We start from the raw sequence: 14860 nt of genomic DNA on the forward strand, positions 1-14860 counted from the left end.
ACTCTTGAATTTTTAACACCAACTTCAGGTATCAGATTTGATTTCTGTGTCCCTGTAGGAAATCTAGGTGCTCTTGTAATGGGCAGACTGTTCAAAGAGCTTTTACCATCCTGCAGGTGGCACAGGCAGAACCATTCTTAGAGAGAAGGGTAAGATGAAAGGAGATAGTCCTCTGAATTAATTTGCTTGTTTACTTCCTTCTTCCAGGATTTTTCACTTAACATCTTTTGTTAGGCAAAAAAACCCCAAACAACCCACAATCCTCTTTTCAAAAGATAATGCTGTAAACATCAAATACTTAGATGCAGAAACTGCTGTGAATCAGCAACATCTGAGTTAGAATAATAGAGCCCAGCTCCTGCCAACTTTTCTTCCTAACATTCTTTGATCAGAGAAAGTTTTATTCCAAAAGATGTTGCTTGAGCAGCAAGTAAGGTTGTCTGAAAAGAAGCTTGAGAGTGGGAAGAAGGTGAGTGAGATTGTCTGGAAAAATGTTTGTTTGAGTGTGTGAAGGAGGTGACTGGAAATAAGTGTTCAGTTTCATCATGCATTGGTACTACAAAGACATTTAATTAGCCCAGCTAGTCTTGGTATGTGTTTCTTGATTGTGGGGTCTGAGCCAAAGCATGATTAGATGGGACTTTCATGATTAATGCTGTACGCCATTTGATAGTTAGATGTGAGGTCTTAGTAAGAATGGAAGTGTGTTACTGGTAACACTTACCTAGAAAAGTCCGTTTCCCAAGGCTTTCTGAACGCTGAGAAATGTATAAACCATGTCTACTTTTTAATAGGCTATTTCAATTGTTAGTTACCAGCTATTGCAAGGCAATTCCAAATTCTACAGTTCAATTATTTATTTTTTTCTTTCCATCCTTTCAATCAGTTTTGATAAAAGCAGTTTGGTTGTCTTGCTGTTGCTGGATTAACAACTCTTAACGAGATCTGTTACAGAACACGATAGAAGTTTAACTGCTGCGTATCACTACAGTACTGTTTATTGCTGTCTTTTCAATAAGCTGATGAAGTTTCTCCACATGAATTTTTTTCTAATGCTGTGTTTTGAAGACACTATTTTTGTTAAGTAGGCTCTTAAATACAAAGTGATACGGGGTTTTTTCCAAGGTATTCTCTTAGGGTGTATTTTATTTGCACTGAACTCTAGCACAAATACCTGAGTAGCAAGATTAAAATCTACGTTCACTTGACAGAACTAGACTCTTATCTGAATGACTTTACAAGTCTCTCTGATATCTTTCTCGTGCACTAAATGTAGTTAGCCTGAGAATATACTTCATAAAGAGAAAACAGAAGATAGTAAACATGTAATTATGGAGTATTGTACTGTGTTGATTTTTGTTATTTCACTGTTTTAAGGGGTATGTCGTTATTGAAGATGTATAGTGCTGATAAGTGTATAATAAGCACTCATACTGTTGGAAGGCTGCCTGGATGTCCCTACAAATTGTTCTTGCTAAATTTAAGAGTTTCTGTTGTTTGTCCCATCTGTTTTCTGCATGTTGTGTTTTGTTCATGCGTATTACTTGAGAAGCCTGTATTTTATCATCCCTGTAAATAGTCTTGTCCCTGGACCTGTTAAGGCCAGATCAGACAACCTGGTCTAGTGGGCAGGAAGGGACATCTATGCAACAGGACACCAGCACAGTCCCGTGTCACCTGCCAATCTGCTCAGTTTGGTGGTGAAGAGCTGTCCTGTGGAGAGCTGGTGGTAGAGGGTTGTCCTAAACCCCTAGTGTAGGTGTCCTTGCCCATGCAGGGGGGTTGGAACTAGTTGATTGTTAATGCCCCTTCCAAACCAAACTATTATGTTATTCTGTATGTATTTGATGGAATGTTGGTGGTAGCTGGTATAAAAACTAAAGTTTCCTTGAAACCTTATCTAGAGGTAGGGACTTCACTATGTTAGCATTACTTTAACACAGACTTAGAAATTCTGTCCTAAGATCTGGGTAGACAGGCTTAGTAAGTAAGGTTATTGTGATTCTGTGATTATCAAGATACATGGTGTCTCTGGATGATTAACAAAAAATTTATTATATTGTTTCTAAATTAGGCAAATTGCAGGTTTTCCCTTGAAAACCAAAACGTTTTGTTCCACTCCCTTAAAATGTCACCCATAACCTGCTTTCTAGTTAGAATATTTCTCACTTTCTCTCACCTAAATAATGGGATTGGAAAAATTATTTTCTCTAAGTTTTTTAGAGACTTTGAAATAGGAAATGCCCTTCTGATTGATATATTTCAAGTTAATGTAAGGTATTAGTTTTTTTGCCTTGAAACAAAATTAATATTCAGTGAGGATATTGAGCTTTTGGCACCATCTTGTGGAAGCTTGTTTGGCAAATACATCTAGGAGAATGTAATCTGAGAAGCTGACTGCACTAGGTTTACTTATTAAAAGAATTAATAGCTATAACTTTGCACTAATACTTCCTCTGCTAGGGTGAAGGAAATTGGTATCATCAATAACCATTTTACACCATGACTTTTCTGTGTGGGTTGATGTTGCCAAGCTCAAGGGTTTGCTACCAGTTCATTTGGAATCATGTGGAAGTCATGGACTTCAAAAAGGAATGTGGAATGAAAAATATCCTTATAGTGGTGTCCCTTTTCTTGAGCCTGTTTTTCTCTTGCAGGGTGTATTGTCTGATCTGACAAAGGTGACTGGTCTTCATGGTCTGGATCCAGTGGTGCTTGTCTTAATGGTGGGAATAGTGATGTTTACTTTGGGATTTGCAGGTTGTGTAGGAGCACTAAGAGAAAACATCTGCCTTCTGAAATTTGTAAGTAGCGTCATTATATAACTGGATTATCAGGTGTGTGAAAACTGGGAATGATGGGTGAAGAGCTAGTAGCAAACCCAGATAATTATTTTCTAGAATTCAGTTTGTAACAATGTATATGACAGTCTTGCTCCTGATGAGCCTCTGAGTAATGATATTAAAAGCAGTGTAGGTTCAAACCTATGTGTATTTCCCCCTTTTTGAAGAACATTCCTTCACCTTTTCAATAATTTTGGTATAAACCACTATACAGTGACGTTAAGGTACGGGTATCAGAATATAACGTGTATATAATATAACAAGACAGGATGTGCTGGAATGTATTCAGTGAGTTAGGAGTTACTGAGAGGTGTTATAGTCGCTTAGGGTGGACAGAATCCCTTAAAAACTTAAAAATTTTCTTCTAAATGGTTGGTGGACAAAACTTGGGGATTTCGGTGAATGATGTGAAATCTAGGATGGTTGATTTTATACTGAGGCTGTTTCTTTGCTTTGGATGTGAAAACACTTAAGCTGGAGGAAAAAAAATAAAGTTGGAAACCATTCAAGAGGTAATGTCAAGACTACTTTAGCCCTGTGTTTTGCAGATTCTCATTTACTAATATTTTCACTGCTGTGCAAAATGACTGTGGTATGGTGCTCATATTACTGACTAATTCAGGTGACCAAAATAAGAAGATAACTGCCTCTTGGGTGTTTCTTTATGTCGTGTTCTCTTTGAATGGGCTGTGTTATCACAGTATCTGTACTGAGAATTTTAACCTATTCTCTGTGTCTGTTTCTGGTGGACTTGGAGTAGGGACGCATTCAAAATAAATGGGTATTTTTTAATTTGGGACTTGTTTTTTCTTTTTTTCTTTTTCCAGTTCTGTGGAGCCATTGTGTTTATATTTCTGCTGGAGCTGGCAGTGGCAGTTCTGGCTTTCCTTTTCCAGGACTGGGTGAGGGACAGGGTCAAGGAATTCTTTGAGAATAATATTAAATCCTACCGAGACGATATTGACCTCCAGAACCTCATTGATTCTCTGCAAAAAATTGTAAGTTCATATCCTGACATTTCTTTCATGCATGCTAGGAGAATATGACGGTTTGGAAGTCTTTTTGTTGCAGAGCTATCATATTCTGTGGCTAATAGTAGTCATCTTACGGATGTCATCTTGCACATGTGTTGTTTTGCTCTTTCTGCATTGAAAACATCAGGGAGGCAAGTTATTCTGAGATAGTGCTGTTCTAATTGTGAATGTAGAAACTCTGCAAAGCAGCTTTTTGACTTTCTAGACTTGCACCCCTGTTCTGATCAGTGTTGCACTGGTTTAAGTGAGAAGTAAACATGAAACCTCTAAACCTCTTTATCTTGAAAAATATTGTACAATGGAACTGGTAGTCTGCACTCTTTATTTTGGGCAGCACTGTGGGATACCAGTTTGATCAGCTGTGTATTACCAGTAGCTTACCTATCCTGTTCATTCACTCTTGTGTGCACTGGGGCAATGAATGCAAACTGGAACATAGGAGGTTCCATGTGAACATCAGGAAAAGCTTCTCTACTGTCAGAGTGACAGAGCACTGGAACAGGCTGCCCAGAGAGGCTGTGGAGTCTCCTTCTCTGGAGACATTCAAACCCGCCTGGACATGTTCCTGTGTGATGTGCTCTGGGTGATCCTGCTCTGGCAGGGGGGTTGGACTGGATGATCTTTCAAGGTCCCTTCCAACCCCTAAGATTCTGTGATTCTGTGATATTGAAGCATCCTCTTACTAAGCTGCCTGGATGGATTTCAGTGCTGTTTTGCTTTAGCTTTTAGTATTAAGGACACCTTTTTGTAAGGTGAGGCTCGTCCTGGCCATGGAGAAAGCCAGTAATTGTCTCAGCCTTGTTTGCTCTGTTCTTGCTCGTTCTGTTTATCTCGTTTCAGTGCAGTCAACCAGGCTAATACGCTAAGCTGATTTACAGTTGAACTCCAGTTAAGTACTTTTCAAAGAAAATAAAAGGCTGAGCTGACTAAAAGGAGTTAAGTAGCCAGACTGACAAGCTAATAAACCTGTAAAAGGAAACACCAGAAAAATCTCTGAATCAGCCTGTCATTGATCCATACCTGAAAGTACTGAGGAAGGAGGGGCAGTGCGCAGTGCAGATTGGCAAGGCTTGAGCAGCGAGGTGCAGCAGTATGTTCAAATGCCTCGCTGAAGCTCATCTTCTAATGAACCATGCTCCTTAGGCTGACTTGCTCTGTTTTGTGTAGGCCTTGGGACCTAGTGAGCTTTTTGTAGGCAGCTTCTTGCTCTGGCTAATTAAGTTATTTTCAGGCCTGTAAGTGACCTCATAGTCTGTACCTTACTCAGGCAGATTAGCCTGTTTAGTGATTATATGGCTTTTTACAAAGGTGCAGATGTGTGAGGAAGAAGGGACTAGAAAGACAAAAATGAACCTCTCTTGCTTTCTTCATGGTACACGTATTAGTGTTTTGTTGGTTTTTTTTGGAGTTTTTTCTATTCTGGCCATTCTATTCTGATCTGTTTAGTCCCAGTTCCTGCAAAAACTGTGTAAACAATTCAGCTGTCTATTCACATCTGTCTGTCACAACTCGATAACTTCTGAATCCATTTACTGACTTGTATTGCACCAGTTATAGATGTATACTGATTGCATCTAGCAGTTATATGTAAAGTGATAATCTTTGTTATTTTGCTTGTCATGCTGACGACTATTTCCAGGAGCAGTATTCCAAATGCATTGTTTTGACTTGATAAAACCACAGTATTGATTACTCACTTTTTATTTTGATGTTACTATTGATTCTGTACAGCCTTACAGAAGGTGATGATGATGAACAAATATTATTCCAGAGAGTTTTTTCGGTGGATACATGGTCTCTCAAATATGCACAAATGCTAAGTGTTGGTTTCTGTATTGCAGAACCATTGCTGTGGTGCCCAAGGTCCAGATGACTGGGACTTTAACATATACTTCAACTGCAGCAGTGAAAGCAAAAGTCGTGAGAAGTGTGGCGTTCCTTTTTCCTGTTGTATCCCTGATCCTGCTGTAAGTTGTTTCCTGGCTTTGTATTGCTCTGATGTCGTTGAAGAGTTGGGAGAGGAAGTATTTCCTGAATAAGATGTGATGACTGGGCCTTTAGAAATTCTTCTAAATTATCAAAAATTGCTCTTGCGCAGACAAACTCTTTTCGTGTTTCTTTTCCATCCGTCTTAGAATCCAAATGTGGCAACCTCTAATATGCCTGAAAACGTATTGTCACAAGGAATTAAATCTATTTTTGTATAGCCTGAGTCTGCAAGTGTTCATGTCTGATACTGTTTTAGTCCCAACACATTGTTTTGTAGCATTCCTGGCCTCTGTTATCTCCCTTGTAAGGACCTGGGAGCACCTTCTAAGCAATGTGTTTGCCCCTGTTAGAATGAGTGTTACACCGCCGTCTGCCAGACAAGTAGGAGTAACTCTTTATTTGCTGATTGTTTATTACTAACTATTAAAGTGCTCTTTCCGAAACTCAGTTTAAAGCATTTGAGTCAATTCTCTGTTTTTGGGAAGAGTTCGGTGCTTCTTGGTTAGATCTGTTTGCTAAACTTCAGGATCCTTGTAGATAAGTTGATCAAGTATGGGTTTGATGATCAGGCAGTGAGGTGGATCAAGAACTGGTTGAAAGGAAGAAGTCAGAGAGTTGTAGTCAATGGGGCAGAATCTAGTTGGAGGCCTGTGACTAGCGGAGTCCCTCAGGGGTCGGTACTGGGACCGGTGTTGTTCAATATCTTCATCAACGACCTGGATGAGGGCACAGAATGTACCCTCAGCAAGTTTGCTGATGACACCAAGCTGGGAGGAGTGGCTGACACACCAGAAGGCTGTGCTGCCATTCAGAGAGACTTAGACAGGCTGGAGACTTGGGCGGGGAAAAACCTGATGAAGTTTAACAAGAGCAAGTGTAGAGTTTTGCATTTGGGGAAGAAAAACGCCATGCACCAGTACAGGTTGGGGGCTGACCTGCTGGAGAGCAGTGTAGGTGAAAGGGACCTGGGGGTCATGGTAGACAGGAGGATGACCATGAGTCAGCAGTGTGCCCTTGTGGCTAAGAAGGCCAATGGCATCCTGGGGTGTATTAGAAAGGGTGTGGTTAGTAGGTCAAGAGAGGTTCTCCTCCCCCTCTATTCTGCATTGGTGAGGCCACATCTGGAATATTGTGTCCAGTTCTGGGCCCCTCAGTTCAAGAAGGACAGGGAAGTGCTTGAAAGAGTCCAGCGCAGAGCCACAAGGATGATTAAGGGAGTGGAACATCTCCCTTATGAGGAAAGGCTGAGGGAGCTGGGTCTCTTTAGTTTGGAGAAAAGGAGACTGAGGGGGGACCTCATCAATGTTTACAAATATGTAAAGGGTGAGTGTCAAGACGATGGAGTTAAGCTTTTTTCAGTGAAGACCAGTGATAGGACAAGGAGTAATGGATACAAGTTGGAGCATAGGAGGTTTAAGAGGAATATCAGGAAAAATTTTTTTACTGTAAGAGTGACAGAGCACTGGAACAGGCTGCCCAGAGAGGCTGTGGAGTCTCCTTCGCTGGAGACATTCAAAACCCGCCTGGATGCGTTCCTGTGTGATGTACTCTAGGTGACCCTGCTCTGGCAGGGGGGTTGGACTGGATGATCTTTCGAGGTCCCTTCCAACCCCTAGGATTCTATGAAATACGACCCTTTCAGTGGAAGCCAAACTGAAGAGACGGGAACTAACGTATAATGCTTCATAGTATTAGTGAGAATAGTTATGGCTCAAAGTCAGTCCAGCAAAACTTGCGTGGAGCAGATAGTGTGGCCTGCCAATGGCTAAGGCTTTGATTCTCTTGGAAATCAGCCAAGGAAAGACTTTGTCAGGGAAGTAGTCAATGTTCAGGTTCCCTGGTCATTATTTAGAACTTTAATTTGGAGCAGTACTAATCCACTGCAACTTTCTGTTGCTTATTCTTTGTTTAAAGAGACATAAATATTCTAATCTTTTTAATATGAGATTCTATTCCTTGTGCTTCAATATAACTCATTATGCATTGTGTAAATTATGAGTTTTGTAATACGTACATTTTCAAAAGTCTCATACAGAGAAAATGTCGTGAAAGGACTGTCTGCATCTTGAGAGAAACTGTCATTGGATTGTGAGATGTTTTGATCTGGAAGGTGTTTACGGTCTTTCTACTTGGCATTTGCAGCTGGAGTGTCTTGTCTTCAAAACTAGATATATCTTGGAGCCGGGTTATGCGTGAGATTTTGCACTGTCAATTGAGGGGGCTCTAGTAGCTTGCAGCTGTTACTTGTTTTAACTGATTGTGGTAGCAAATTGTATGCCACTTGAAATAATGGAACTGTAAGGCATATTTCTCTACTGCAGGTGCAAATAGATCAGCCTGGTACTTCTGTTGTTACCTCAGTGTTTAAGTGTTATGTGAAATAGTAACATAAAACCGATCTTGGAAATGCAGATGTGTTACCTGTGTGCTGGCAGTACAGTTACTACACTTCATGTATGAATAGTCATTGCTAGTTTAAAACCGAGCGTTAGAAGCAGCTTGGATTTCTGGTGGGAGATGTTTTTCTGCTAATACACGCCTTTGCTTTATAATTACTTTTCTCATGTTCAGCTAGTGCTTTGCTCCTTTTTACTAAAAAAGCTTCTTAAAACAATGTAACAATCCTGATTTGTTTGTGAATCTAAAAGACAAAAACATTTGAACAGAAGTGAGTAGTATTAAATTGATTTATTTTAAATCTTTTTTGCTTTGCAGCAAAAGGTTGTGAATACACAGTGTGGCTATGATATCAGAAAGAAGGTAAGGTGCTGGGATCTCGCTGTCTGTCATGTTCTGTGCCTGTATTGGCAAAACAGTGGAATTGCTGGTAGATTCATCAGCTTAAATTCTGGGAAGTAATTGACTGTACTACATCGCAAGTAGAGTGTGGTAGAGATTGTTCTTTATTTAAAATAAGCTTGTACTGTGCGAGGGTGGATAAAACAAGTGATGGAAGAGGCATAGGGAAAGCTGTGTTTCAAGAAGGAGTAGGACTTGAGTTTCAAATCTGCATTTCAGTTATTAGTTCTAATAGTCTCTAACTCTGAATTCTATGATCTGCTAATTCTAAAGTACTGCAACAACAGGATTTGCAGGAAGATACTAGCATCAATGTCCAGCATTCTCTTATCTAATCTAGGTATACATGTATATTCTGTGGGGTTAAAAACATTGCTGCGTAAGTGACAGATTATTAGTGTAGCTGTATCATGTGATTGACTAATCTTAAAATAAACATCAGTAGAAAAGTAATATTCTTATTCTTCCTTTCTACATTCAGAGCAAGAATGAATGGGACGATCAGATTTTTGTCAAAGGATGTATTCTTGCTCTTGAAGCTTGGTTACCCAGAAATATCTACATGGTTGCAGGTGTCTTCATAGCTATCTCGCTGCTCCAGGTTAGTTGTTTTTGTTACACTACTTTGAAAAAAGTTTTAAGTTTGCAGTTACAGACTTGTTGAAGGCAAAAATAGTTACGAAAAGGGGTAAACATTTTGACACAGTGGATTTTTTTCTGTATGAGAATAATATGTCAAAAACTAATTACAGGTATGTGGAGATTTTCCATTTAATGCACAATAGTTGAGCATAGAGTGCTGGTAAAATACCTTTTCTCAGCCTTGGCAATACTGCCCTCTGCTTGACATATTGACATTTTATCCCCATCTTATGATATTGCTTTATATGGCTTTGAGAGCTGCTGTCTTGAGAAGACCTTCAATTAGGAAGCTAAAGTTTAAGAAATGAAGTCTAATCTTTTGACAGTGAATTGACTGACAATCATTTGATGTTGTCATTTACATCTTGAGTTTCTGTGAAACCACTTTCAATCACTTGTGTTTTCAAACTGAATCTTTTTTGTGCATTAAGCTATCATGGTAGAACTGAAAATTAGGCATAACTTGCCTACTTCTAAAACCAACCTTTTGGCCTTTCCAAAACTTCACCTCAGTCTTTTGTTGTGTTTATAAGAATGTTACAGGAAATCTGCTTAGTTAAGAAATTATCTTCATTTTGTTAAGGAAGCTTTTTCCCAAGAACTTGACTGAATGTTAAAATTTCAATTTTAATGTCTCAGAATAATCTGGGACTTTGCTCACTACTGTTTGTGACAAGAATTTCATTTTAATACAGATAACTGCATTATATATTTTTAAAAAAATATCAGAAAATGGACTGGTTTATCAAAAGGTATGAAATGAATGAAAATGCTTGACTTGTAATTTTAGCAATAGGCAAGTGTTATAAGACTCAAGTAAACTTGGCTAAGTCAATTTCTTCCAGCTCTAGGGCATCTAGAAGCTTATTATTTTGAATGCTTCTGAAGTGTTACATGAAATAATCTTCTCATGAGTTTTATTTCCTGCAAAAGCCTGCTGCCATTATTGCTTTTTAGCAGTAGGCAGGCTTTGACAGATAGTCAAGGTTGCGAAATGTTATCTGAACCTGCAAGCGCTTTATGAATGCTTATGTTTAGTCACAAGAGTACTTGCACTCCAGAAGTAGGTTCCCATTTTGTGATAATGACTAATGGTAATAGGCTTTAATTTTTAGAAACATCTTGCAGACTTGTACATTACAAGCATTTCATCTCACAAGTGGTTTGTTGTTTTTTTCTTTTTAGATTTTTGGGATTTTCCTAGCCAGGACATTGATCTCTGATATTGAAGCTGTAAAGGCAGGTAATGCCTTCTGAATATGAAAGCAGACACATGTTGCCAAAGTATATTTTTCAGTTCCTGGGGTGAACACCAAGGTGGAAGAGATGCACAGACCATGAATCTCCTTTTATTAAAAGCCTTATGTGGATTTTACTCCACTCATGCTTTTTGTTAGAAGCTGGTACAAAAAGATCTTTGAATACATGCCTGTCTACCTTTTTTTCTAACAACTTGGTGCACCAGCATTGATCTCTGAGGAAGAAATGGAATTTCCCAAGACATTGACGGAACAAATTTTAAAGGTTGTAGCAAGGAGACATGAAACTGCTGTAAACTCTTTCCTTGAAGGATTGCCATGAAGATTGTTCTGGTTTCACTCTCAACTCTTGCTTGTCTCAAAACGTAATCTATTCTGAAGGTGTGCTGACTTCTTCAGAGTCTTGAAGTAATTTTAATCTCTACAAGTAGACTCATACAATGATTATTTTTATTTTTTTTTAAGATACCCAGCAACCATAATAATCATATTATTGGAAACTGAAAAAAAAAAGCCAGTCACAAATTCTCTAGTTCTTTGATTTTCAGCTGTGCAGAAGTAGGGATATTTGTTTCACTGGGAATAACAGATGTATCAGAACTTGTGCTCAGCATCAGAGAGATTAAGTAACCCATGCCATTTTGAAAATTCAGGCCTTTTCTGAAGAAGGTGAAAATCTGACTATAGCATTATATGTTAGAAATTCCCATTTCAGGCAAGGGGATGTGAATCCCTGATGCTATTTCCTGTCTGAAAAAAATGTACGTATTCTTTATTTATAGAAGAAAAAACTCTTCCAAAATGCTTGGTTTGTTATGGATTAGTAATAACTTTTTAAAGTACTGTCTTCAGAATTTTCAAAATGCAGTTTGTCTCAGTAGGCAGCAAGCATGCTATGCTATCTGTTGATGATTTTTGCTTTTCCTCTAGTTTCTCTCACAACTGCTATGTTGATCTTCACAGGTCCTAAGTGCTAATACCAGGACTGATCAAAAACATTCAAGTTCAGCATTAATCCCTCTGCAGTCTGTTTTTTAATGAGGAAATACACGTTTAGTGAAAGACTGGAATTGTTGACTTTTTTTCATCTTCTGCAAAGCTATTCAATCATCTGTTCTGCTTGTATTTGGATACATGGTTCAAATGCCATTCACGATATGATGAAGCAGAATTATTTGCTCACAGTAATTTTCTGCATCAAACTGAACAACTCCTGAAGTCTATTTCTTATTTTTATCAGAAAAAAACTAAATTATTCTTCCTGTTTTTCCTTCTTGGGGGTTCAGTAGATGGATCTGTAGTTCAGTAAGAGTTCCAGTCTTCTCTAAAAGACCTTGGCATAATATTTTTAGCTTTAAGATAGAGGCATGTGAGTGAAAAGTTTCTGGAAGTAGCCGTAGCTGTCAGTTCTGCTGTGGGCCATATAACTAACATTGTTTACTGCTTCCAGTGACACCTGTTTTTTCAGGGAGAGCAGGTTTATTAACAGTGCCTAACATAGTGTAAATTTTAGAAAAGTATATATTTTTATAATGATATTTCACTACATGTAGTGTGCCTGAAGGATTTAATACTTTTATTTCTGAAGTTACTTTCTTAGGAAGCCAAACTCTTAAACCTCTCTCTAATGTCCTTTTTTCTGTTGTGCATGTATTAACGAACATTTCACTGGCAAAAGCTGATGAACAATAAGAGTCTTTGTGTCTATATTAATTGTCCAGACATCCTTCTGACTTTTTATCTCTGAAGTACTTCACAGACAAAGCTGTACTTCTCTGTACTTCAATTCAGCTTTCATAGTTGTTTTTCTGGGCAGAGACTGAGACACAACAGGAAAAGGAAGCTTGTCTAAGGATGGCTGATTTCCTTACAGTGGCTGAGAACAGGCTGATATTACTCATTTGAAAAACCAGAATGTAAAATCGCTAGAAGTGCACTTTTTTTTTAACTTTGATATATGAGGAAACAATACCAGTAGATCACTGAGGGCTTGACTAAGAGGCATTTCTTCTGTAGAGCCTTGAATTTGAGGTCTGTATTACTTGTTGAATCTAGTCCATCAGGAGCAGCCAAAAATTTGCTGCTGTTACTGCTACTTTGCAAGCAGCGAAGCAGTGTCCGGCAACCTTTGCTTTAAAGTCTGGTGCTTGAAACTCTACAACACCTCATCAATCAACTTACACTGAGATTATGTGTAATTATCCGATGTATATATAATTGAAGAAGGAAGTTTCCTATTTGTAACTTTCTATTTGTAACTTCTTATTTCTAACTTCTTTATTTGTAAAATGCTACATTGAAAATTGCATCTAGGGAATAAGTTTCCTTTTGCCACTTCTTGAAACAGAACGATCCTGATATTGGGAAGTTATTTCAGCAGCTGGTAAAAATCATCATGGTGTCAAAGATATCTATGGAGTTCATGCACTGAAATTAGCTGCCAACAAGAACTGGTGCCACAGATGACGATTCCAGTGTCTGCAAACCTCACCAAGTTGCCTGTAGACGAATGACTGCTTAGTTTATTTTTGAAGTACCGCGAAACAGAACTGAAATGTCTTTCCACAGTTGGTTCTTACTGGCTTTAGCCATTCTACCACCAGTTTTGTATCCATGCTTCAGTGAAACTGAATTCAAGAGAGCCACTTCAACCTATTTGAGATTTTTTTTAAATTCATGGATGGATTTGTTTCCATTGTGAATAAACTTCTCTGCCCTTAGTATCAATTTTGAAACCTTGGGGCTCTAGGCTTTTGAAGTGCAGCCCCATTGGTGGTACATGTGGCTAGTGTAATTTCAGACTTGGAATGGGATTACTTTCTTACCACTTACTACCTTGTTATATTTAGCACCTTCTCTGTGGACCTGCAGTGACTTCATAGCCAAAGATTTAGGTTATGGTTTAAAAAAGTCTTGTCATCAAAATCAATTGGGTGTGAGTTTGCCTCTAAAGCCTTGAAGGAGAAGCAATTCAACTATTTCACAAACAGAGGTTTGATAAATTGTTCATGGTAAGATTTCGGTGGCTGCATGTGAAACAATTCAACCAACGCTACAATGGAAGCAAGGTTTTCAATAAAGATGTCAACTGGGAGATCAGACTTGAATAACTAGACTGAGAGAAACTTTTCAGTGTGATCACTTATTTCTCAGAAATGAGCACAACTTATTTCTGTGAAGCAATGTATTTATTTGTCAGTATGTTTGACAGTGCAGCTGCCCTTTTTTTTCTACTAATAACCTGCACATGGACAATTTTTGTGTATGTGAAGAGGAGGATGAATATAAGCACTGAATAAAGTGCAGTGACCAAAGGAGCTTCTGTTTCCTCCTGAAAATCTGAATATTTTATTTTCCAGGGGTCTTTTATTTTGGTGACCTTCATACAGTGCCATGTGGATAGACTTGTACCTCCAGTCTGTTGAGATTCATGTGACAATTGGCTTATATGTGGAATTGCCTTGTTTTTTGTCTCCCCACTTCATTCTTTCCTCTTCCTTCCCACTACCACTTGTAGGTTATCATACAGCTTAAGCATTATTTAGACAGTGGAAGAGGTTTTGTCTCTTCTTCTGAGATGGTTTTTCTGGGTGACTTTCATATATTTTTTTTCCCTCAACCCTTAATTTGATATAAATAAAATTTAATGTTTTTTTACTCCTGGAGTCTGATTTCTAAGATTTGTCTGTTGATTTGTTCGAGCCAGTCACTAGGATTTCCCTTTTTAAGGTTTGGACTGGCTAAGGAGACTGCAATTTCTGCATAACTACGGAAATGGTAAAGGTCTGCTGGTGTTTGTGTGTATATTTTGCTGAAGCTAATTGTTGATTATTTTTTTTCCAGTGTGGGCTGCTGAATAACAGTTAAGTCTGGCACTTTTCTCTCCACTGTTAATGGAAAGCAGTGAGCAAGTGAAGAGCTGCAGAATGGTGTAGAGAAATTACTAAATCGCTCAACACCCAAAAAGCTAATTAAGACTGCTGTTTGAGCTTTGGCTGACATTATCCACAGTTACCACTATTGTTATTTATCCAGTCCATGGTTTGGTTTGTCATGTCTGAGCAATGTTCCTGAAACTACTTTTAAGAGTTAAGAAGGGAACTAACTTCTAGATTTGAAGACGAGGCTTGTGGGAGTAGGTTTGTGTCTATTTCTTTGAACACTTCAACATCTCTTTAATGCAATAACACCTGACTTTAGTTTTAATAAGGTCAGAGAAACATTTAATCAATAGATAGTGGCTATATTAGAATAATGCAATTTCTGGAACTAGATACTCTAGAAAATTAAGGCT

General features: G+C 38.4%; 1 protein-coding gene across 2 annotated transcripts in view; it reads left to right on the plus strand.

Moving 5' to 3' along the window:
* TSPAN14 (tetraspanin 14) overlaps positions 1–14223 on the plus strand; it is a 54963-nt gene extending 40740 nt beyond the window's left edge. For both annotated transcript variants that reach the window (XM_051618420.1, XM_051618419.1), the window contains exons 4-9: positions 2658–2804; positions 3671–3841; positions 5719–5844; positions 8582–8626; positions 9147–9266; positions 10493–14223. In XM_051618420.1, the coding sequence (XP_051474380.1) occupies positions 2658–2804; positions 3671–3841; positions 5719–5844; positions 8582–8626; positions 9147–9266; positions 10493–10564 (681 nt within the window). In that variant the 3' untranslated portion in view covers positions 10565–14223. The remainder of the gene's footprint in view (positions 1–2657; positions 2805–3670; positions 3842–5718; positions 5845–8581; positions 8627–9146; positions 9267–10492) is intronic.
* The last annotated feature ends 637 nt before the right edge of the window (positions 14224–14860 follow it).

This window comes from Apus apus, chromosome 4 (assembly GCF_020740795.1).
Source record: "Apus apus isolate bApuApu2 chromosome 4, bApuApu2.pri.cur, whole genome shotgun sequence".
Taxonomy (NCBI): domain Eukaryota; kingdom Metazoa; phylum Chordata; class Aves; order Apodiformes; family Apodidae; genus Apus; species Apus apus.